This window comes from Calliopsis andreniformis, chromosome 5 (assembly GCF_051401765.1).
Source record: "Calliopsis andreniformis isolate RMS-2024a chromosome 5, iyCalAndr_principal, whole genome shotgun sequence".
Lineage (NCBI taxonomy): Eukaryota > Metazoa > Arthropoda > Insecta > Hymenoptera > Andrenidae > Calliopsis > Calliopsis andreniformis.
In genome coordinates this window covers 21,442,686-21,468,875 of record NC_135066.1, presented here as the reverse complement: position 1 = coordinate 21,468,875, position 26,190 = coordinate 21,442,686, and the positions used below count along the sequence as shown (strand labels likewise).

The window sequence follows — 26,190 nt, the reverse complement described above, 5'->3', positions numbered from 1 at the left end:
TCATGCTAGATGAGACAAGATCAATGTTTGAATTTAGATTTCTTTGAGTGTCTATGTGGATAGAAGAATTTGCGTTATGTAAAAAGAGATAGTTATCGATACTAGTCCAGAATCTTTCACCATTTTTGTCGGTTTTTCTCCAATTCCATATTTTGTTATGAGAATTAAAATCTCCTACTAAATGCTGTGGTGATTTGGGTTAATATTTTCTACTATTTGGTTCCGTTGCTCTTGCGTTAAAGTGAGACCTGGGGCTCTATAGCAAACAATCAGATCAAAGGATGGAATTGTGTTTGTGATTTGAATTCCACTTATTGCTACAGATTTATCAGGGGATTTTATTCTAGCTATTTCTACAAATGCGTATTTCTTACGGATTAAGATGAGGATGCCTCCCCCTCGAAAATGAGTCCTGTCTTTTCTGAAAGATACAAAGCCTGTAACTTGGAAGTCTTCATCTGGTTTGAGCCAGGATGTATGTGTTTCAACACATACAAGGATGTCGATTTCTTGAAGGATAAATTGTATTTCTTTTTTACGTTTCGAAGCGCTTCGCGTGTTCCAAAATAGAATTTTTAATGTTGCAAGGTCTTTCTCCATGTTCGATATTTTGATTTGGAGTATTATGTGGTGTAGTCGTCGCTGGAGTTTATGTCGTCGCTGCAAGAGTTGTCTGGATCTCCTGATTGAATTCTTTTTTTAATTTGAGTGATGCAATTTTTTATATATCGTTCTTCAAGGAAGTTGTATGACTCTGTGAGTTGGTTGATTAGAGCTTCGGTGTCCATTGTGTATCTTTTTGCGATGTTTAATATATCTGGTTCGCCTTGCGTTTCAAATATAAAGTTTACGAAGTTGTCATACGTTAGCGGATGTTTTTGAGCATTTGATGTAATATAGTATTTTGCTGGTCTGAGTTTTTTCTCGATATCGCTAATGGTATATGTTTTAACGTTTGAATTTTTAAAACTTTTTTTTGGTTTTTGAATCACTTTTTTGATTCTCTCTTCTTTGCCTGTATCGTTTGTATCTATTAAATTAGAAAGCTGGTGGTTGATGATCCCATGGACAATGATCTTTTGTTTTTATTGGTGGTTGGAGGGAGCATAGTTTGACTCGTATGTTTTTCTAAATCGTTCGCGTTGGACACGCGAATACTGGACGTATTCCTCTGTAAAAGCTGTTTATTTTGGGGTATTGGTGCATTCCTGTCTTGTGAGTCTTGATTGTTGAATTCGGTATTTTTGCAGTATTTTGCCAGATGACCCTCCTCTTTACATAGAAAGCAAGATACTTTTTTCCGTTGAAAAGTAAATCCAATATACTGTATTGTCAAAGTTTATTTGCAGCATATCTGGTAGTTTTTCAGTATCTTCGGGTTGTATGTACATTTGCCTGTGAAAGCTAAGTACATGGGCATATCTAGGGGTGTTTATAGTTGCTCTAATGTTTGTGATTTGTGAGGTAGGCTTAATATTTCGTTTTAGTCATTCTTCTTCTATAATGGAAGAAGGAATGATTAGGCAAACATTGGATATTATGATTCGTTTCGATTTGGAGATTAACGGACGAACTTCCAAGGTATGCTGACCGATGTTTACCTTCGTGTGATTATCCGTAAGTTTATCTGCTGTCTCTTTCGTGCTTAGGTATATACAGACTCTTCCATGGGATATACACGCGATACGTAGCGAACGTTACTTGGTTGTACTATATTTCCAACTGCCCCTGTATAGTCTTGTACTGTAAGGCCTTCTAACGAGTCTAAAATTATTGCTTGATCTTTTGTCGGATACTGAACTTGTTACGCCATTTTTGCGTACGACATTGAAGGATTGACTGTAGTTGTTGTAAATACCATGTTTTAAGAGAAGGTGTTGCAAGTGCCTCCATAGTCAGAGGCGAATGCAGTTCTCTTCTCCCCTTTTTTCCCTTATTTAATCTAAGGGAGATTAAAGAGGTGGTGTACTATCACTGCTCCGTTGTCACTCCCGATTATAGACTTTTTCTTCGGTAATACTACTTTTGAATTCACTCGCTGACACTCTGTCGTCAACACGTCTTACCTCTACGAAGGTTCGCAGAGAACCACAAAGCTCAATTCTTCTACCAAAACCTAACGATTACTTACTTCTTCGATCCCTGCCAGAGGCAGTCATGTGTATTTACAGATACTACAGTATCTTTCTCAACTAACACTGCTTCAATGATTGGTTCTTCAACTGACCATTATTCATGAGCAGAGGACGCTAAAAACACCTCTGAATTTCTAAGTCGGTACTGTAATTTGATTGTGGACACAAAACTCTATAAGATGTACAATCAGTTCGTATACTTACAATTGGTCAATCCTATAGACTATAGGTATTATTCCTGTAACGAAAACTGTAACAGCAGATGCCAACCTGTCAATCTCGAAAAATCACATGACTACTCTATCCCCTTAACCAATTATCTACGAATACTTAGTCGTAGGCCTTCACAGGTCCTTGCTTATTCCTTACTTTTATTTGGCGTCTGTCGTCTTTTCTTCTCAGTGGGGCTACCTAGCGCTATTTCAGTGGTGACAAGGGTGTCGAATCCTATTGGCGAATGAGGGCAGTTCATGTCGCATAGAAAAAATGGCGAACAAATTGTCTTCATTTAACTTAAATTCAGAACAAGTTAAAGAGTGTCTTAAATTACCTCGTAATTTCATACCAGCCTGTATAACATTGAATCGTTATCAGAATCCCTTGGATTGGTAAAACAATACGCAAAAAATAATTAATTTAGCATAGGGTATCTTGTAGATGAAAGATGCACTAGCTCATAAGGATAGAAACATAGATCCAACCGAATATGTATCTAGCGCTGGGTTCCTGCTGAGCCACGTGTCGGCTGCTTGACACGCGCAGGGCTCAACTCTGGAAAATCGCACTGTGGTATGACATTACGAAAAAATCGGAATATTACGAAATGTACGAGACTATTCGAGGAACTTGTGCTTATGAGTTCGCCATAAAATATTTATGATCGTGACTAATTTTAAGCCACAAATTAATCAACTTATTTCAATTTAAATTTTAAAACGTACATATCAACGAAAGGAGAATGAAAGGGATGGTATTAGAACGAATGAAAATTATTAACAATTTTACTTTAATTCTGTAGTATTCCAATTCAAAGGTCTGAAATTCAATAATCAAGTAAATATTTGAACGTTGTTTAGATAATCCTAAACTATTTCAACTAAAGATGTAATATTTCTTTGAATGGTTGCACATAATCGACAATTATTGATTTTTTCTATAGAGCTGCACGTGACGGCGCCTTGGACATCTTAAAAGAAACAACTAAAAAGGATTGTAACGCACGAGATGACGGAGGAATGACCCCGACATTATGGGCAGCCTTCGAAGGTCATATAGATGCTCTGAGACTGCTCGTCGCCAAAGGGTAGGCTCGCAAAGCTATTCACTTAAGAATATCTTCGAGAAATATTCACGAATCGTATTCTATACTTACTCTTTACACGCTTAATTCTTAACAAACTGTACAACATTTGTAAGAAGTTGCACAATACTATTATCAATTGAAGCGTTCGAGACAATAAGGATATAATTACATAAGCCATGGTTTAACAAATTCGAGATACAAATAGAAATATGCACCACGATGATCGCGAACCACTTAATAAAAATTATACAAAATATGAAAATTAGAGTCACTACGCTTCAATGTCTTTGTCTGCTCAATTAAAATATTTACGTTCTTTTAAATCATCAACATGCTATACATATAAATCACATACAATTCAACATGACAGATAAACAAGAAACTACTCGTATATAGAAACTATATGAAAATGCGTTATACATACAGCATAATTTCAATAAATTTTTACTCGATTCCAGGATTTAATGAAACCCTTTTTAGTTGATTTTCTCAATATGTATGTATAAGCCCAATATGGCATTTGTCCTTATTGTCCCAAACACTTGAAATAATATATAAATCTGTATCAATTTACCGTATCTCTTCCGAAAATTGACAAGAAACCAACATTATATGTACTGTAACAACATAGTAAATCTGTCCATTCTTCTAAGCTGTTCACCAATATTTTCCTCACTTCTGGCTACAGTCTTGTTCTACCTGATTTATAAAGTACAAAGTAGTTAAGTTTTCCACGGGAAAATATGAATAACTACGCATGCATACTGAGTGCAGATTACAAATTCGAATTTATTGTTACTTGGCCTGATAAATGGTTGAAATTACGTTTCTTAATATTTGTAGAAAACATTTATATTTAATAAAAACTATTAATCTGTTCTATAATTGTACTAAATCAATAATAATTGTGTTCACACATTTTTACATACACAAACAAAGGAAGTATGCATATATACGTGAGAGTTGAATTTTCGGCGAGGATACAAAATCATATGAACACTGCTTTATTATCGATTCGGAAGAAATTACTGAACGATCAAAAAACCGCATCCTCTGAATTAGCTGCTATTGGAGGAGCGAGAAAATTTAAAAAAGAAATGGTATGATACCGAATAGTGTTAGGGACGACACAATTAATATGAATTATTTAGTCATCTTTAACAGGTATATTTAACTAGTTATTAATACATTATAATAACTGTATGTATATCTAGTAGCTTCGAAATAAAATAATATACTTCGGCTTTTTAGTTATTTTATGCGCATGTACTTAATTTCTAATTTCATGGAATACAAGAAATTAGCATAACATAGCAATTTTTGGGAACGTAACTATCGTATTATACGGTATTACCTGTAATAATTAGAGAAGTTTCATTTAAAATTGTATACAAAATATTTTTATAAGAAAATATCTCCAGAAGGACAGTATTTTATTACTGAATTTCTGCAATGAAGAAATGCATATATGCTAACAATTTTCAAAGTAAGCTAACAATTTAACAAAGAAACTTTAAATTCCAGCGAGAGTGCCTCGTTTAATCTTGAAAGTGAACATGCAAATTAAGCGCGAGGTCGTCGTGCCTACTGATTATGAAAATTTTAACAATACTTTGCAGGAATAACATTCTCGAAGCATCGAGAAAATACTATCCAACGGTGCAATCCTGTGAGTATTGCCAAACATAAACAGTCGACAAAGCGATGAACCTATTTAAGATCGGTATATGTAGTTCTACGAGGGTCAGTCAATATGTAAAAAGACAAACGACTACTGCTCCAATATAGTTTATACAATTATAATTTATTTGTTTTTGAATAGAATCCTCTACTATACGTTCATTTTCCAAATCGGTCAATTCCAGAAAACCCAAATATTTATATTTGTTTTACATATAAAAAGTTAAGCATCAATCAACTGCTTTGACACTAGAAATTTAAACAATTCACAAAGTGAAATTAATTTCTTTGACTTGTGAACGGTTCAATTATGCACTTTTGCCAACACTTTATTAACGTTTTTATACCAGTAGCAAAGAATTATTTATCATGTTACCTAAGTCAATTTTGCACATTTTTTTCACTTCTTCAATGCTGCAAAACTTAACTCCATGTAATAACTCTTTCAGAGACCACACAAAAAGAAATCAGATGGGCTAAGATCTGGACTATAAGATGAACATAACAAAATACTCCAGACTATTTTGTTCGATATAGTGTTAATTGTACAGTACATAAAAAAAGCACTCATTTTCTCTGTGAATCTCGTGGGTTTATCTAAATCGCAATCATCACATTATCTTCAAGCATTGTATTAAATTACAATTTTTTCTATAGCAATTTATCTATCGCCAAGAATAAGTCCATGAATGTGAATTTCTAGAACTGGAGTTCACATTTGTTCGGTAGCCCCGCCTGATGCCTATCGATAACATCCGTTCGGCAACTTTTCAATCAAACAACTCATTTGTAAAAATTTGCAAGATTCATACAACTTGTATATACCATATGTATTGTTTAAGCATTCTAGAGTAAATTTCAGATAATTTAACACCTTTAGAAACAAAATATGTTATTACAGAACGTTGATCTTCCAAAATATATACACCTTTCGAGAGGAATTGTGTTTTATAATTGAATGATTATATATACTAACATAAGTGACAAATGACTGTTTTAAATAAATTATAAAGATACTAACTTATGAGTCTGAAAGTATCATAGAGGAAAAGTGACACAAATGAGATACTTCTATTTAAGAGAACATAACAAGAAAATTAAACGATCATTCTAATTTTAATTGATACCATTAAAAAAATCCGTTATTCCATTATAATAATGGACGGTACCAATAAATACATTTCTACATATACCGATATTATTTTTTACTGTTTAGAAATGTGCATTTTGCCCCATTCATAAATTGATTATAGATATGGAATGAAACAGATAACAGAATAAAACAATATAATATTATCATTAATTTTATAATTATTGTTGCTTTAGGTATTACAATTATAATATTATTGATTTTTCTTAGATTTTACTGCACTAATAAGTTTTACAATAAATCTATATATAAGTACATTTTAAAAATAAAATATTTTTGTAAGATTAAAAAACTTGTAAGATTAAAAAAGAATAATCTATGATCTCAAAATATTAATAACACAGCTGAAAAAGCTTTGAGTAACAATATCCTTAATAAATATAAAATGTCTATGTGTTCCTTGCATAAATATCGTTATCACATTGGAAATTTAACTTGTTTAATTACTACGTTAAAGAAAAGGTACCTGACGTTTTATTTTATTATTCTTGAATAAATATCTAATCAAATGTGATCATTAAGAAATGAATCAAAAATAACAATACTTCACAAGACATTTTGAGTAAGTAGGAAAAATTTTAGTTTGAGACACGAAAAAAGTGAATCCTAAATTAGGTATGGTGGTATGGTGGAACATGTCATAATGTGGATCCAAAACAAATATAATTTCATCGTATGCAGGTTTACCATTTTAAAATAATTGCAATGTCCCATTCATACCATCTCTCCCCTATTTCTTATTTGGATATTATTTAAACTAGAGGTTTTATCTCTTTACTTATTAAATGATCCTCGTATTTACCTATTACATACACGTCTTCGTGAAATACTCATATAAAATGATGACAGATGGGGGAAACCGGAAATATATACACTATAATCTGGCATCATGGCATCTGTCGCCCCCACGAACGGAAATTGCGGCCAAGTGAGCACCGATGAAAAACAACTGAATGCGATTTGGAACAATGCTAAGGGGAAAAGGGTATGAAAGTGAATAGCGCAAGGGAACCAGAAATTGGTATTTTTAAACACGCTTGTTAAGCTTCTTTATGGCGGCGTGGCATAGTCTACGCTATCGACATTTTGTATGAAAACATTTCAGCAAATATTTCAAGAATTTGAAATCATGATCACTTAAAATTTATAACTTTAGATCAAGGAGAGAATGATATTTAGCAATAATCTGATCAGAATAGTTCGATATAGTTATGTGAAAATAATACTCGAATGACTGCTGACTGATTGAAAATTATTTGGGCCTAAAACAGAAATAGACAAAGAAAAAAATGTAAAAAAAGGACGAATATAGTGTTCCTATGGACCTGAAGTTTTTCGTTGTGTTCCGTGCGTTTTGTTATTATGTATAGTTTAACAATAAGTTACGTATACATGCATTTCCTTCCGGTTTAGGAGCAATTTACCCTAGTTGTCTAATCACTTCCTTGAGAATCATTACTCGAATCAAACGAGCCCTTATAATATCATATGTAGCTTTTCGAAGTATAAATCAATTTATTGTTAATTGAATATTTAGCATTACAATTGAAGTACAGTATTCTTAGAAAAGTCAAGTTTGAACAAATTAAATGTATACAATTATGAGACGTATACTTCGACTCAAAAGTATTAGGATACTTGCTTGACCATAACAAATATTTGGAAAATGTTATGAAACTATTCAATTATGAATGTTAAGTAATTTATTTGATTCCATATTAGAATATAATATTCAGTAATTAATTTATTACCAGTGACTCCTTTATAATTTTTTATACAAACAAATATTATTTAAGATATGTTTAACATATTTAAAACATAAAGAGAAAAGAGGAAACGTACTTTGAAGAAAACGATGATTCTTAAATTTAAACGTGTAAATGAATCAAATAAAAAAAGACTACGAATGAAATCTTACTAACAATATAATATTTTATACATGACTCCTAATAACATAAGATTTTGAAAACTTCATTTCGAACAAGATGTTGCGTTCAAAACAACTTGAATTTTGCTCTTAAAGTGTTTCAAAAGATCACTTGTGCTCCGTGGAGAATAAAATAAAAATTGAAACACGTGTCTTATTGTAAACAAGATCAGGTGTTGTTCGATTAACTTCGATGCAGTTGGGGTACGACGGAAATTCAATATAATACCTGCTATCCCTCTAGAACTTCGTTTCGCTCATATGTCATTGCGTGACAGGATAGGGGTTTGTAGGGCCCATTTGTGCATTGCAGTCGTTTTCGGAGAATCGATCCCTTCCAACAAAAACATCAATTTGTGCAAAAACGAAATAAATACACAAATGTAGAGATAGAGTTTTTCAATATTTTATTAACATAATAAATAAGAGCTTTTTACTTCAAACTTTACACTTTTTCACAAATTCGTTCACACGTACTTTTAGAATTCTTTTTAATTGGGAAAACTACTGCTAGGATTTTTTCTTATTTGTCCCGTTGCAAGCTTTTATGTTTACCTCTTATTCAATTTTCTTAATTTGAATACAAAAATTTAATTTATTTTTAATTTTAATTGATTTTTTTACAACTTATTTACGTAAATCATTATGTTTAATAGACATATGTTCCACAATGGTTTAACACTAATCAATGACTTATAAATCAAACTTTCATGTACATAAGCAAATGTAATGAACGATAGCTGTGCAATAGTATTCTCTTTCTAAATTCATGCCTACATGTACTACATAGTAAATACTAGTTCATTCGAAATTGCTACTTTGAATTAGCAGGATCGAATTTTAAAATTCTTTATTTCTTGCTTTTTATGTTAAAATTAATTGTTATAAACCGACAGACGTATTTCCCAACATTATGTAACAAATAATAATAATAATATTTAACATTATTTGATAAATTTACTACAACATTGTTCTTTCATATTCCATACCTACTTTCTTCCATCTACATCTAATTTTTTCATCTTTTTCATGTAACTCAATGCAATTTCACATGCAACAATTCAGATAACGACAAAAGGTAAAGGCAAAGTTTTGTATTTTTTAACGATCCTGTATGCAGGGGTGATCCAGACAAAACCGATTATTTCGGTAACACGGCGCTTCACCTGGCAGCAGCGAGGGGTCACGAGTACTGCGTGAAATTCCTCGTCAAATTCGGCTGTAATATCTGGTCATTGGATATCGACAGACACTCTGCCAGGGATTTAGCTGCTATAAACGGAAAAGAGGTAATTCTTCAATTTTTGGATCTCGCCCAGGCAGATCAGGAAATAAACAATCGCAAAAAATGTCGATCTCTTCGGGAAAAGGCAGAAAAGGAGGCAGAGAAAAGGTATTTATACAATTATCGTCAAATCTAAAGACATGAATTATCTGATAAAATAATTAAATTGATAAAAATGTATTTGCATAAAAATCCGCAGTCTAATGATAACCATAAAAACTTGACGATAAATTCTAATTTAGCTTACGCAATAATTGTGTTACGATGTTTTATTTTATTGATTCTGTAAACAGATTGAAGGAGTACATGAAAAAACAAAAAATGGCAGAAATTAAGGCTGAGAAAGAGCAAAAGAAACTATCGAGGGATCGATCGCAATTGGACTTGACTACGGTAAACGAAACCGGCATGCTACCTCACAAACCCAGTATATTGACCTTCAAAGGTCGAGTGAAGCCTTCACCAACGTTCAGCGATATAGTCGGCACTACCGCTAAAAAACACGGTAGTGCAGTCGGTAGAAAGGCCTTAGCGAAAAAATCTGTCGACGATTTTAAAGTTGTAGAGGTACAATATTTCTTAAAAACTATAAACTTCTATGTCATAAATTGAATTCCTCATCATCTTTGTTTTTAAATATACGGTAACACTAAACTAGGTGGCCTTACCTTGATGACATATCTGATCTTTCTAAAAATAAAAAAAAGTCACACAAACTCCGGAAAGAATTCCGGAAACTCTTCCTTTACGAGATATGAACACTTTTTATATAAAACGGAATATTTTAGAAATATTCAAAACTTACTTAAAAAAATTGTTGGATACGATTTGCTTTTGAAAGAATAAGTACTTCGCATCAACGTTTCGTACACATTTCTGCTGTTTGTCTCATTCATATCTGGATATCTCCATAAGTAAAAATCTAAAGGAGTTAGATTGGGAAACGTGCAGAGAATTGATTCTCCTCTGTCAATTCACCGATTGGTATAATTGTTACTAAGATAGTTTTCAGCCACTCGACTACATCGGGTTGGAGCTCTATCATGAGCAAATCACATTTAAGTACATATAGGCAACAGTATGGCTTCTCATATAGAAAGTTCCCCTTTTACAAATTAGGTTTATATCTCTGAAAGAAAGACTTTTTTGAACCAACGTTTATCTGATCTTTATTCATAATCAGCAAGAGTACAGTACGTTACCAGTATAGAACCACCTGTTTCTGTGTCATCCTCTATAATAATATGCTTTGCATTTCTGACATTTTGCATAATTTTGTTCCCAGATTGAAATGAATGGGAAAAAATCGATCCGCAGCCTTACTGGTTTCAGAAGAGATTCCGAAGTGATGTATGTAGGAACTTACGAGACTCAGATCCAGCAAATTGGAAGGAGAGGAAAAATCTCGGATGTGTGGGGCACTTTGAGCAAGGCACAGAGCACACCTGATCTTCTAGGCGACCGCAGCTTTGATGAAATTCCAGAACAACGCGATGAAGACACGAATGGCATGAGAGATAATAACTTCTTGCAAGAACCTGCGAGTATTTTTAATAGACCTGGCTTTGGTTCTGTGGCATTTAGAAAAGCGGTATGGTATAATAAAAATTAAAAACATACGTGCGTGCGTGCGTGCGTGCATGTGTGCGTGGGTGGGGGTGGGGGTGGGGGTGGGGGGGGGGGGGGGGCTGAATTATCAGGAGTTAAGTAGTTTACTCATAATAATTGGAAGGGCCTGTATGAACTTCCCCAATACAGGAATTTGTGAAGGCCATCACTTAAGTCTTAGATCTAATCAGTCACAAATGAATAGAGAGAAAACAACGTTTAAGCAACCAATTAAATACAAGTTAAAGAGGTAATTTAAAAAACTAGAAATAAGATATAATAGAATTGAAGAAAGAAGGAACTCATTTCCATAGAAAGAGAAAATTATGAATAAAGTGCTAACATGATTCCTTTCAGAAAGTAGAACCTATGGGAATATAATCTAAAGGTTACCTTTCCAAGGGTGAAAATCATGGGGCAGGGGAGAAAAATCTCGACACCCTTTTCTTCTTGTTATACCTACTTCAGCTATATTAAAATCAAACCTTATTAACAGCACTACTATTGAAGTGCGACAAGTCAGTATACAATTAACATTAAATAATAATATACAGTATATTAGAATATATCATCCATCTATACATATAGTGCTCCGCGTTAATCAAGAAGCGCAAACAATCATTCAGATTAATCAACTCACCCTTCTATTGTGATTCTATCGTGCTTATAATTTATTATAATATTTATTATAATTATAATATAAAATTATATTATATATTTGTGAACCTCTACTTTAATACGTTCATCCACTACAGTGAGATTTTCCAGAGTTAAGCCGTGGGCGTTCTAAGCGGCCCGCACATGGCCTGACAGGGAACCAACGCTAGGTGCGTATTTCAAGTAAAGTTGTCAGATTGTATAGCCAATCGAAACTTACTTTCTATCCTTAGAAGCAAGTGTGTCTTTCTCAGTGACTCGATAAAGCGAATTTCTTCATTTGTAAAGTACTCCCTTCTGAATTGCTTACTTTTTTCGTATTCGTTTATCAATTTACGCGATTCTGATACCGATTTAATATTATACGGGCCTACAAAAAGTTACAAGGTAGTTTAAGACACTGTTTAAACTGTTTTGAGTTTGAGTTAAATGAAACCGAGTTGTCCGCTATTTTTTCTGTGCGACACAAGCCTCCCTAAATTGCCAATAGGATTCGACACCCTTGTCAATCACCGTTGAAATAGCATTAGGTGACCCCGCTGAGAAGGAAAGACGACAGACGGCAGACAAAGATAGGGAATAAGCATGGACCTGTGAGGACCCACGACTAATTGTAAGTATTCATGGATAACTGGTTAAGGCCCAATGAATAGGGCGCGCGTCGCGTGGGAAAAACACCATTCACGAGTTAGAAAAACAACAGCGCAAGTTAGAGGACCCGGCCATCACGGCTCAACTCTAGAAAATCGGACTGTAGCAATGTTGCTGATTTATCCAATTACAGGGTATCGTCTCGCTTAGACGTTTTTTTTTACCCTAACTATTATCGAGAGGATTTCATTTTTAGTGGGTGACTTTATTTAATAATTTGAGTCTAAAGCAGAGGGAGAAGTTTTCATGGTCTGAAGGTCATGTCTGAAACCCTAGTTTGTCAGGCCTACTCTGATCAGCTAATGTCTGATCCCTATTAATCATTTACTTGACTAATAAGGAGAATTTCGATAAATCCTAGAGAGCTCAGTATCGATTTGGGAATTAGTCTCTCAGCGAAAGAGACAGTCCCAAACTAGTTCAACGTAAATAAGTATGTATAGTATGGATAGGGGACTTTTGATTAAGAAAATTCTACTCAACAAAGGAGAGAAGAAAGATAAAAACTCAAATACTTTAGCAAGTAATCTGACAATGAGTTTTTGAAACTCATCCTCTATTAACATTTTTGAGCGCACAAGTGTACACTCTTTGAACAAGAGTCCTACAATAGGTAGCAGTCAAATACACCGATTCCTTCACCGATTATACTCCATTGTATAATATATCCTTTGATTACCCACAAGCGTCGACGAATCTAAAAAGTGAGGTGCGCTGGGGTGCCGCATCTTTTGTAGTCTCTGAAGAAAGTATTTTCGGGTTTGTAATCAGGAAAGTTGTGAAATTAGAGTAAGGAGGAATTAGTATATCGAAGGATAGAAGTAAGGGGGTTAATATTAATAGGTCTGGCTAGACTAATAGATACTGCCTTGCACCAGAGAAGACGAATCGCCTAATGTAAATAATAAATACCCTTTTAAGTTTAAGCAATAAACAGGTACAGTTCGTCTCTGATGAAGATGCTACACTCAAGAATAGGCCGTCATTCTATGTGGGCAGTGCCCGAGCGTATAAACAGAATACTGGTCATCGAAAAACAAAGCAGAATTCGGAGGAAGTTGTGAATAGCTGGGTAGAATAGGGAACTATTTAATACCTTTACCTAGTAAACAGGGTAACGCATAACCTGCTCATTTGAGTTTATAATTTAGCACTCCATCGGGACTAAGAGAAGCCTCGAAAACCTCCTTCCTGTTTCACTTACATAAAATAACATAAAGTGTCTAAAATGTTATAAACAAATGATACTTAATCTATTAAAACATTATCCCAATTTGTTGTTAAACTGTCGTAAACTTTACAAATCATACCTAATTTACTGAAGTGTGAAATTGATCAGAATAATAATAAAACAGGATTAAAATTAAAACCATCTGTTTACTAAATAAATCTCAGTACTGAAATTTTATCTGAGAAATAAAACTAACACAAACAATAATATCAGTGATTATACAGAGTGTTAAAAGAAAGAGTTCGAGACTTTAAGGACTTATAGTACTCACCGACAGGAGTAGAAAATGTCTAATCAACATACAATGGTCCTAAAATCAATCCTTTTGACGAAAAATCGACTTTTATTAATAATGAATATTCGATACCGTGAGTGAGTTTCTCCACGGCACATTCGATGTATATAAAGGAATTGATTCAAAAATACGTTCACGTATGTCAATCTACGATTCGTAGCATTGAGTTTTGCATTGTAGCGGAAGGAAAACACATCGAACATTTACTATAATATGTATAACAAAGAATAAAGTAACTTAGCAAGTATTAGTAATAACCTTGTGTTGTCAACCTTGAATATTTTTCTGAATCAATTCCTATACTTACATTCAATGCGTCGTTGGGAAACTCACAGTATTAAATATTCGTAAATAATAAAAATCGATTTTTTGTCAAAAGGATTGACTTTAGAGCCCATGTAAATTAGATATTTTTTACACCTATCGGTGAGTACTATAAGCTTTTAAAGTCTTGAACCCTTTTTTTAAACAACCTGTATGTGAAAGTAAACATGATTGTCTTAGAAAAAGAATAATTTTCAGAGACACTTTTTAAGGAATATCCTAATATAATAATTATGTAGATGTTCGCGGGTACCTGACTCAGGTCGGATCGAATTGGGACACGAAAATATTCAATGTTCGGTTATCTGTAACTTTTGGGTACCTGAAATTGAAATCGGATCGGGTCGAACTCAAGATACCAAAACTTAGTAACTTTCGAGCACCCAAATATAAAGTTGGACTCTCGTATACTCCTAATAATGATTTATATTAATCATTCTAAAACATAATTTGACATTTATTTAAACTAACTTGAGAAAATATTTTTATTTTTCAATTTCAGATAACTACTTTCGAAAATCTACCAATCTCGCAAGTGGAAGCGCATCAACAAAACGGTAACTCTTGCATGAATGGCTCTTTAAACGGATCTTTAAATGGTCACAGGTCCAGTTCAAATGGGCATAATGAAGAAATCAGCTTAGGCAGCGCAGGTAGCCTAGCACGAAGGCAAAGTATGTGGGATGACGATTTACTTTCAGGTAAATAATGATTTTATCATCTTAGGAAAGTCTACATAATTTTATCGAATGTTGTTGCTCAATTATACTCTATAATTATAAATTCAGTAAGTGGCTTATGATTCGACTATGTAGAATCTAAAATATAAAAGTTTAATACGTTCATATAACCCATTTGTGGACCAGAACAATTTTAACAGTGATTTCTAATAATATTATCAGATCTGTTCATTATTTTTCAATTAAAATTTTTCATAATTTTGAAAAACATAATACATAGAAAACTGTTGTTTGCTTGTGTACTGTTCATAATATGGATCTCGGACTATATAATAAGCAATTATAATGTTCATTATTATCAATTAAAATAGTTACTATTTATATAAAAATCAGCGAATTTTATGTGAATTGAATTCTTGCCAAAAATCATCAAATTCCAATTTTAATTTGAGCTTAAAATTTGTAATAAAGATAGGATTTATAATTGTAGAAGAGGAAGAAGAAGAAGAGGAAAGTGGCGAAGAATGGACACCCTTACAGAGATTCTTAGTTGCCAATAATCTATCGTCCATACATCCCATTTTAGAATCAGAACAGATTGATCTGGAAGCTTTAATGTTATTAACCGAAGCTGACATTGCGGCCTTGAAACTTCCGCTTGGACCTAAAAGGAAGTTGGTAAATGCGATAGCGAACCGGAGAAAGGCATTGGATGCACCGGAAAACATTATTAAGGACAGCAGACTATAAAGTTTTAGTATTAGTATAAAGAAACCTGAAGAAGTTTTAAAATATCCTGATATTGTCTGATAAAGTGCCTAAATCATTAATAAAATATTATATAAACAACGTTTAACATGAAAATAGCTTGTATATAGAAGAATGATAAAAAAGCCATAAAAATATTAACATTTGCGTTTGGATTATAGTTCGTAGTAGAAAAACAATTATATAAATTAAATATACATACATTTGATTGAAATTGGACTAATAAGCACAAAATAATATATTCTACGAAGATGGACTAATATATACGTGGAATACAGAATGTGCAAAATAAAAAGTAATATTTAGTAGGTAGTGCCTTCATCCGAATACACTTGTTACATAATTTAACAAGGTTTCTTAAGGCACTAAAAAAATTATTCTTAATTTTACTTTATTTATTCTTCTCTAAATCCGTCATTTCGCGAACATATTGACCCATCTTCATATTTTGAATCAAATTTTTTGTTATGATTAGACTACGTAAATGAATGAAATATGTGACATTTTTAGCCATTTATTTCAATAGACTGTACAAATATTTGTTTACTTTTGTAATAAAACTGATTTGAATTATTGTCGCCATAAAAATGTAAATCGTTCACTATGATAAATGAAGGCGTGCAATAATATAATAATTCTTAATTCTTAATTCTCGTTTTTTGTATGGTGCTTTAAAATAGTAGAATAGAATGTACGCTAAGTCTACGAATGTAAATGAAAATGTATAAATGTCGATTTAACAAAATATGTTTCTTTATAAGTACAATAAGCAATAGAAAAACACAAGATTCAAGTTTCTATTATTCAAATGTTATTCAAGTGCGATAAACTTTATACAAACTGTACAAACTAAAGGTAGAATATGTAAATATGATAATTAACACTTCGTGCAGTCTATGCAGTACGACATCGTTTTTTAACGATTTAACCGCAATCTGTGTATAAGAAATAGGTAATAACGATAACATTTGTTTTCCTTGTAATTTTATTTGTAAATGATTATCTTACAAACAAGAGACGCAAAAATATAGAAGCTTCTTATGTTTGCAAAAAATAACAGCACCATTTCTCGCCTAACCGCAAACATAAACATCTTTCATGTCGTATCACGGCTCTTCTGTGTTCATGCAAGTAGAGAATACGATGGTACGCTTGTAGATACACAAGAATAATATCGCGTTGCGATAAAGGTGCATTAGAACGAAAAAAGGCTCGTAGAAAATTTGTTGGTGCTCCGTGCTCGTCACACGTACGCATATTTCTATGCACCTATATGAACAGCTGTACGAACTACATTACTGTGAAAAAGATATGGTATAGAAGTGATTTCCTCGCGATCTCTCATTTACTAAGGCTGTATGATTAATCGATTAATGGATCAATAAATATTTCATATCTGTTCAACTTATCCAATTGTTACTTTAAACAACTATCGATTTATTAATATAAAAATGGACTATTCAATTTGCCTTTTATTATTAATCGATTAATTTCAGAGCCCTATAAAACTACGTTTGTCTATTTCTATATGGATACACAACAGTCGGTTTTTTATAGTGGCCACTTTTTCATTGGAAACTCTTTTTGGCAGCAAGTACAGATTACGCATCTCTTCAAAAACAGACAGAAGTCTCACTGATTCACAACAGAATTACTTCCTGACGTAAAATCTAAGTTTCTTATAAAAGACATGCTATTCATATTTTTCCTATTGATTCATTATCTCTAACTTTCACTTGCGAAACGTATTGATTTACAGAATGTTTTATTTTAAATAATATGAACAAAATAAAACAAAATTATTTACTTTCTAAACGATGCGCAACGATATCCTGCATTGACTGCATATACAAAAGAAAAAATATTTTATCTCTTTGTGAGATACAGCACAGATTGTTAACAAGATTAACTTCCGTATGAGAAAAGGAAAGCTCTTTATGTATGTGGGAAAACTCTGTTTACTGACCTCGAAGTGTTTACTGACGTGCATGGTTAATTTTGCATTATGCAATCCAGAAAAATATCAATTATGTCGACAGAATCTTGCGAGTATTCAAACAGCCCCCCCCCCCCCCCCCCCCCCCCCCCCCCCCCGTTAAGACAAAAAGAAACAGGACAATATCTGTACAAAATGACTCAATAATCGAGTAGAGTATCTGGTTCCTTATTAATAAAATATTCCTAAATATGGCATCTTCAGCATGTTACTTTCTTCTATGCGTTTTCATTCTTTTATGCCGAGACTACCTTTGTACGAAAGATTCATTATCAGTGAAACACTTATCAAAGAAGAAATTATTTTCAAAAAGGTACTGTAAAGAATCTACAGCCCTTTAAAAAAAATATAAGATCTAAAAGAAGACTACTGATAACTACGTTTCTCCCGTGCAAGGATAGTCCTCAATATTGTAATTTGCATTTCGTTGGAATGGAACTTTTAGAACTTTCAGAAATATGACCCTGCATTGCCAAACTGGTCAGGAAAGTAGAGTCAAATGGAGTCCTTCGAGTTTTATTAACTGCCGATCGTATGATAAATATTATTAAAGCTATCGCATAGTTGTCAGTATTAATAATTGGTAATAGTATTAGCAATAGACCTAAGGCTATCGTTTATCGTTATCAATTATAAACGTACACTATATTTACAACGGAACAATAATTTCTGCTTGCCTACGGAACGGTGTTCGAACGATACTGAGAAGAAGAGAACGAATAGAAAGCAAATTCACTTCTAAATGACTTTCGAAGAACAAATGAAAGGAAATTGGGAATGTTTATCGTAAGATAATTGAATTTTATTCTTAAATAAATTTGTCGGCAGTTTGATGAATTAAAACATTCCTGAATTTCCTGTAACTTGTAATAATCTTCGAAATTCAGATAGAAGAGGCACGAAACACAACGCCTAAACATAACATACATTTACAGTAATGTTAAACACGGAGCGATAAATCAGTCCAGTACAAGTCTTTGAACATAATGCTCCTTATAAAATACGTACGTATATGTACACAGATACAATATATATATATATGTGTGTGTTTGTGTATATATATATACATATATGTATAGGAAAGAGCTGTGTCTCCCTGACAATGGCTACATCAAAGACGGAAAGCTTACTCATCGATTAGGTCCATATTAGCAGTCGTGGAAAAGCAGATCCCTTTGCATAAACTGTCTGTGCAGACGTTGTCCGAGATACATTTTAACACAAATTTTCAGCCCTTTACCCCTTAGCATATACGTTACAAAAAATAAATCAACATTACGCTATCATGACCTTTCATCACTATTCAATTGACATTGAATACTTAAAAATTGGAAGAGACTTTTTACAAATAAATCCTTCCCACCGGTCCGTTTATTCCATCCATCGATTCTGTTTGATATAAGCACTGCTTATCCTAACTCGTTTGAGATTTATAGCTACACGAAGTCTATTTAAGAACTTTATCAATAGTTACACAATGAGCATCCGCGACATATATGGAAAGAATAAGCGCGAATATCTCTCGCTTGTCTTGTTCAATATTTTCTTCGAACTTTCCTTCTGAACTCGACCTTATGTTATTTGAGACCTTAGCGTGAATGTGACACGAGAAACGTTGCGGTAGGTAAACAAACCTTTTTCGATTCCTTCCAAGGGATCGCACATGAATGTACATGTTAAAGTAGATATAAAATTACAAACGAGAGGATTACAGAAAACAAATATATTATCTAAAAGACAGTTTTATGGTTGCTCTACATATAGAGGTCGTATAAGAGAAAATGTAGATCCCTTGCTTATAAATGATAAATAGAATTTATACAGTACAGAAACCGAACAATTTATCAACGCAATTTTTTCATTACCAATATTTTTATCCTTTCTCCGATCGTTCAATCTTTTTTATTGCCAACAAAAACCGTATAAAATGATCTTTTTATTGATAAAAGCCTCCAAATATCAATCACCTATGATCACTTAATAATCATAACAACATTATAATCAGGGGGCTAAGCGATCCTTTGGATTATTAAAGAATATTCTACAATCGTCCTCTCCCTGTCCCCTGTTACCATCAAATTAAGATCACGAATAATAATATAGTTATAGCATATTAAATTATCATTTCACCACTTGTCAACATTCGATTTGAACATGTTATATTACATCATAAAACGGCTGAAAAATATCACGATTAGCTGCATATTTTAACGTACACACCGGTTATGTGTAAAATATATTAATTGCAGCTTTTAACATTTCATAGTGCATCTAAGGTCGGATCGCTCGAAGACAAGGAATGAACCTTCCATTTTTCTTGGCTCGTTGTTTATCCCTACAACCACCATTTCTTAACTCTACTTACACATTTGCTATAGGCTCTTCTTCTTACGTATACATCTGGAAGATATTGATTATCCATTGTACAGGAACCACAGAAAATGGACAAATAACGGAAATGCTTCCATCCACACAAGAGCTATTTGTTCAATAGATTCTCCGTAGTACTTGCCCAATAGATAATCAGTGTTTTACTTACAGCGACCCCGGAAGGAGAGGCTATAACAACAAATGAAACTGAAATTTAAGAAATGATGAAGCTTGTGGAGTTAAACTCAGAGCGGTCCAATCATAGAAGGCTTCGATACTCTCGGTTTATGGATCGATAAACTAATGATCATGTATACAGACTTTTTGTACATAAAACAATGAAATTATGCCTCGAAACACGTTTGTATTATCTCGCCACTAACAGAAATAAATAAATAAATAATTTTTTTAAAAAACTCTAGCGTAGAGAGGTAATCTGTCTTTGTGTCGCAACTTGAAATACTATTAAGATATCATTCTCTCAAATTGTGGCGATAATTTTGACGCTATAATTAATTATTTTCTGGAGTTAAATGAATTACTTTACTAAAGATTAATACCAGACTTGAAAAATACAATTACAGTCACCAATAGCGAGACACAATAGACTAAGATATTCGAAATATACGAACGTGTTCTATATAACAATGCAAACCACTGCCATCTTCTTCAAATGATTGTTTAACCAGGACCTATGTAGAGAAGTTGAATCGTTAATAATTAACTGATCAATTGATTAATTAAAAGGGAACAAGGGAGTGAAGCTACTTTACACATCGCGTGCTGTTACATGAAACGCGAACGTTTGTGCGTGGGAGATCCCATATCCACATCATGCGAAGCAGGTCGTTTGTGATGCCGAGCGAATTCGCTAGTAATAAAGGCTGACAATTCGGCTTGCCTTCCAGTACGTCGAGACATTGGTGAGCCTATCCAATTATTAAAATATTTTCATTAATTCAAGGAAGTGGTAAGTAAATCAAAGCAAGAATAAATTCATTATAAATACACATAATTATAAAAATATATAACATATGAAAACTAAGAAGTATTACTGATCATTTATATAGGAACTCAAAGTTAAACAAATAAACTGTATCAATATATTTTATAAACAGAAATAAGAAATAAATGTTATATAAGCACAAATCTGAAAATGCTTAAACAAAATTTATAATAGAAATATGTAGCATGAACACAATAGTGACTTTCCATTTTAAAGTTCTATTCACCATTTTTAATGTAATTTTAATATTGTTGAAATATTGAATTTAGTAACTTACATACTTTGTATCTACCTAACATTGTATCACATCACTTGTAGTCATAGAATACATTGATACAGTTTGATTATATTTAACTTTCAAATACTATATGTAGCAGTCTATACATAATGCTTACATACACGATTAGGAACACAAAAAAATTCTTACCAGATAATGCAATTGCTTCCCTAAATGTGTGTAACTCAGGATCAGGATCATTACCAGGTGTTGGTGTTGGTGCAACAACCATACTTGGTGTTGAACTTTGCGAAGGAGGCGAACCACACACCATCATTCTTGGCTTAGGTGAACTTCTGAAAATATATCAGTGATACATTTGAACATATTTATTCATAAATTCTTAATTATACTACATTTAAATTCTGCAATAGTAACACTAATATTACATTAACAATTACACTTATGTATGATAAAAATACTAAGAGAACATTTCTAAGCTATCAAAATTATTTATTATAAAAAATATTAATAATAACGCATTTGTTTACTTAGTAAAAATGTAACAAAGTATTTACCTATGTGAATGTGGTCGAGGCGGTGGTGGTTTTCCAGCAAGATATGCTAATAAGTCTTCTCTGCGGATCATACGCCTCCTTTTCCTTGCCCAATTCATTATTTCCTTACTACGTTTTTGTCGACCCACTTCTGTACCTAATTCACTACATCTGCGCATACTGTCCACTGAATCTATTAAGATGTTAATTATAATTAGAAATACAACTATATACAAATTATTTTATATAATTATTTATACAGTACATTAAACCATTAAGAAAATATTTGCAACTATTTACTATTTTATTAATAATGTAAAGAGACTTAAGAACACTGATATTCACTGAAATATTATTTAATTATATTCAACTAATTTTTCATTAAGAATCGACTTTTCTTAAGTTATAATATTAATAAGTGGAGACTCTATATATCAATATAAACTTAAAAATCTTGTTGAAGATACCTTGAGACAATTTTATTAAGGGTGTACAGACAGACATAGTATTAATACAAAATTAATACAAAATGTATCAAAAATTAAGTTTTAAACAAAACTAATGGTTTCTAACTCTTGAGATTTATGACAACTATAATTATTCAAATGAGGTAAAATACAGAGAAGAAATTCAAATATAGGAATACACAGTGTTACTCCTAATTTACAAGCAATACTAACAGAAATATCAACATAAATTCCCAAGCCAAACACAATTAGCAAATGCCAAATATAATATTTGCAAATATTGATTGTTAACATTAGTCACTATTAGACTATGGAAGTTTATGCAAATTCATGTTTTCAAAAACTGAACTAATCACCTGAAACCTAAATACAACCCTACTTCATTCTTTTAGTATAATGTGTACATTATTTTGGATATTTTATATGTATATTTTTGCATATTAAGTGCATTCTGTATTTGTTTCAACATTTAAACTTCCTATAAATACATAAATACCTGCAATCTAGTTACTACATAGCTATAAAATCATCTATCGATAAACTCTAGGTTTACTACTATTCTCCTTCATAAAAATCTGACCAAAATACCTTATCAAACAAAAATGATAAGTTTCAACTCTCACTATTCATGACAACAATAATCATTCAAATAAAGTAAAATACAAGTAAACAATCTAAACATAAGAATGCAGTGTCATTCCTAAATTAATTAACGATAAAATATCAATATCAATTTCTAAGTTACACAAAATTAACAAATGCAATATTTGCAATTATCAATTAGTAGAACATGAATATTTATACAAATTGAAATCTTCATTGATACTATTAAAATAACGAAACAACGAAAATAAATTAAAAATTCGTTTCAATTTCCAAATACAATATATTCTTTACTTTTGATCTTTTCCATATTTTTGCATATTTTGTACCTTTCTGCATACTTAAATTTTCCATGAATACATGAAAATCCAGTCTACTGATCATTAACATTAGTCATTACAATACAATACAATATTATAGTATAATATTGTATCTATCAATACAACAAAATTATTTATAAATCCTAAGACTTTATTTCTCTCCAATAATTTTAGTAAATTACTTACTAAACAAAAATGATAGGTTTCTTTCAATACTTATAACAAAAATTATTGAAACAAAATAAAATACAAATATATAGAAACATAACAATGCGATGTTACTTCTAAACTTAGCTAGAGTAACAGAAATATTAACTCTTGTGCAATGTTTTAGGACAATTTGATACCTTACCGCAATCTTAATTTTCATTCAATACTTCTTTAATAAGAATTCAATCTACATAAAATTTGTCATCTTTCAATAATAATACATAAGGTATATATTCTCATATAAAAATATAATTGCCATTAATTTATAGCATTGAAATTCATTTAATTATACTTGTATGTAACAGTTCTTCGAGTAGTGCATAGGATAATATTAATTTCTAAAGTAAACACAATCAGCAAAAATTAATCAGTAACATTAATTATTACATAGTTACAAGATTATCTATGAATACAACAGAATTATTTATAAACTATAAGAGTTTACTTTTCTTCACAAACATTCGTAATACTCTAAAAAATTCACATTAATTCGCAGCTGACCTTCAGTATTGGTCAGCTGTGCAAAGCGTTCCGCCGCACACATCCACACAAGACACACACATTAATAGTGCAAATGAGTGACGGTTGCACAAAAGGATGCCCAAGTGGCGGGGGCGAGGGTCCAGGGGTGGGGGAAAAAGCGACGAAGAAAGGTCGACATTGAGGCAAGGAAAATGCTTGAGAGTGAGAGAGAGCAGGAAGGTTTATCTCGCTCGCATTGTTGACAAGAGAAACGAAGTACACGCACCTTTGTACAACGATGTGACGGTGCCAGCGGCAGTTTGGAAGGGTAACCACAGAGAGACACCCTGCGTGCGATCTGCAAAAGAGCAAAAGTGAAATTGGTTAGACAATCAGATCGATATGCAAGGCGAAAAAAGGGAATCGAGGCAAACGAGGAGCGAGAACAGTGGCGTATCGTCTGAGCACACAAAATGGATGTCGACTGAAATATGAAACAGCAACTGCCAGGAACCAGAGACACGGACTTATCTCGCTGCTCGGTCCTCGTTCTCGGAGACAGTGTGAATGTTTAGCTCGCCTTTGTACAGCTGGGCGATGGCCGACGCCGTCGTCTGAAAGCTCGTCCACATCTGCTGCGAGTAGAGCTCCTTCTCGTTGTGCAGCTGCGTTTCGTAATCAGGCTCTGCCTCCAACGCCTCGATGCACTGTTGCTCCCAATTGTTGTACCAGATATCCATTATAGGATCCTCTTCGCTACGATCCTCGCTCATGGCTCACTTCTGTCGTATGCTCACGCCTCGCCCACACACTCGCGAGTACTCCGAATCGCGTAACCCTAAACTCCGTCGTATCTTCTAGGTTCTTGATTCCCAATGCACTCTTGCTTATAACGCGAAGTAACTCGCATGCACGCCACCCAAGTCAGGTCGCGGCCATTACGATGGGCCTCGCTCGAGGATCTCACGAGTTTTGGCAATATGCAAAACACGAATTGCTAGGCACGAAGAACGAACTAACGAACTAACCACTAACCCAACGATGATACATAATCCCTTTTCACCCCCTGAGTGGACGGAGTACGCACTGATCTCTGGGAAGCAATGCTGCTCTCTGCAAAATTATATGAGGCAACATCGAGACAAATCTTGTGCTGTCGATATGGAAGAAAATTATTTTGCCATCTGATATTTCTCTGCATGAATGAATGCTGCTGAGTTTCTCATATTGAACAACCTTATTGGCAGGGAATTTTCTGTTTTTTAAGAAAATTGTAACTATATTTCCTATATGCACATGCAATTTATATTAATGAAATACACCTATCTTAATTTATTTTTCTGTGTGGTACATAAATAAATTTTTTGAAATCTTTAAAACCTTATCTCCAGGGAACGTTATATTGTTATTGACTTAAGTATACGAATCACAAACTTCTATATAATACACTAGACTGCGAACTTAGATCATATATACTACTAGACACGGAATGTATTACGAGCTCGGTTAAGCAAAGATAACTGCCAAGTGTGACGTCACACTTACAACACACACAATACAATACGCACTTGTTAGATCATAAATTAGACCATATGTATACATTTATAGACACGACCTGTGTATAGTGCATGTATAGGAACTTCAAAAATTGAGTGGAGCAAAGATAACGTGGAAAGTGTGATATCGCATGTGAGCAAAAGATAATTTGACACGGCATACCGACACCAACATCACAGCATTCGCGCTACGTACGAGCTATGATCACCTTAGTTACTCCATTTCAATATCGAACTTACATTTGATTAAAAACGGTACAAACATGCTGTGTCGTACTTTTATTACTTATTTAAACTAAATTATGTTTTAAGAAAATAATTAGTCGGACACATTTTATAAAATATTATCAATATCTCAATATCGACTTGAAATTAATTTTGCAAAATTATGAGCATTATTTAAAATTGTATACAAATTAATTGTATATAAAAATTAACAACATATTCAAGTTGAGCATTAAAATAGTTTTACACATTTGAAACATTGGTATATCACTTTTTTGAAACCGCATAGGTAGTATACAAAGTGGAAATTATAAAGCGTTACAGACGAATATCTCCAAAAATATTGATTATACGCAAAAATTGTTCAGCACCGAGGGAAATATTATGTGGTAGAACTTTTATTTTTCTCGGTAAACGTGCAAAGATGAGGTAAAGGTCACGACCATTTTTCCAAATGAAACTATACTTTTATTTGTTGCTAGTATTGTAGCTTATTTTAAGACAAAT

General features: G+C 32.9%; 2 protein-coding genes across 4 annotated transcripts; one reads left to right on the top strand and one right to left on the bottom strand.

Moving 5' to 3' along the window:
* The first annotated feature begins 2,621 nt into the window (after positions 1–2,621).
* On the top strand, positions 2,622–15,676 carry Sans (SAM_USH1G_HARP domain-containing protein Sans). Its single transcript, XM_076378979.1, has 7 exons — positions 2,622–2,743; positions 3,277–3,438; positions 9,316–9,588; positions 9,774–10,047; positions 10,766–11,071; positions 14,749–14,947; positions 15,420–15,676. The coding sequence occupies exons 1-7, from the start codon at positions 2,622–2,624 to the stop codon at positions 15,674–15,676; spliced, it is 1,593 nt and encodes a 530-aa protein (XP_076235094.1).
* Positions 15,677–18,190: 2,514 nt separating this feature from the next.
* Positions 18,191–25,105, bottom strand: LOC143179266 (HUWE1-associated protein modifying stress responses). Of its 3 annotated transcripts, XM_076378405.1 has the most exons (6): positions 24,483–25,079; positions 24,189–24,260; positions 21,862–22,033; positions 21,494–21,639; positions 20,834–20,989; positions 18,191–20,752 (listed from the first exon to the last, which is right to left on the bottom strand). In XM_076378405.1, the coding sequence occupies exons 1-5, from the start codon at positions 24,673–24,675 to the stop codon at positions 20,847–20,849; spliced, it is 726 nt and encodes a 241-aa protein (XP_076234520.1). In that variant the 5' UTR covers positions 24,676–25,079; the 3' UTR covers positions 18,191–20,752; positions 20,834–20,846. The 3 variants fall into 3 exon arrangements, with proteins under 3 accessions (XP_076234520.1, XP_076234521.1, XP_076234519.1); XM_076378406.1 differs by having other exon boundaries at positions 18,191–20,989; positions 21,494–21,636; positions 24,483–25,105; XM_076378404.1 differs by having other exon boundaries at positions 18,191–20,989; positions 24,483–25,073.
* Between the last annotated feature and the right edge of the window lie 1,085 nt (positions 25,106–26,190).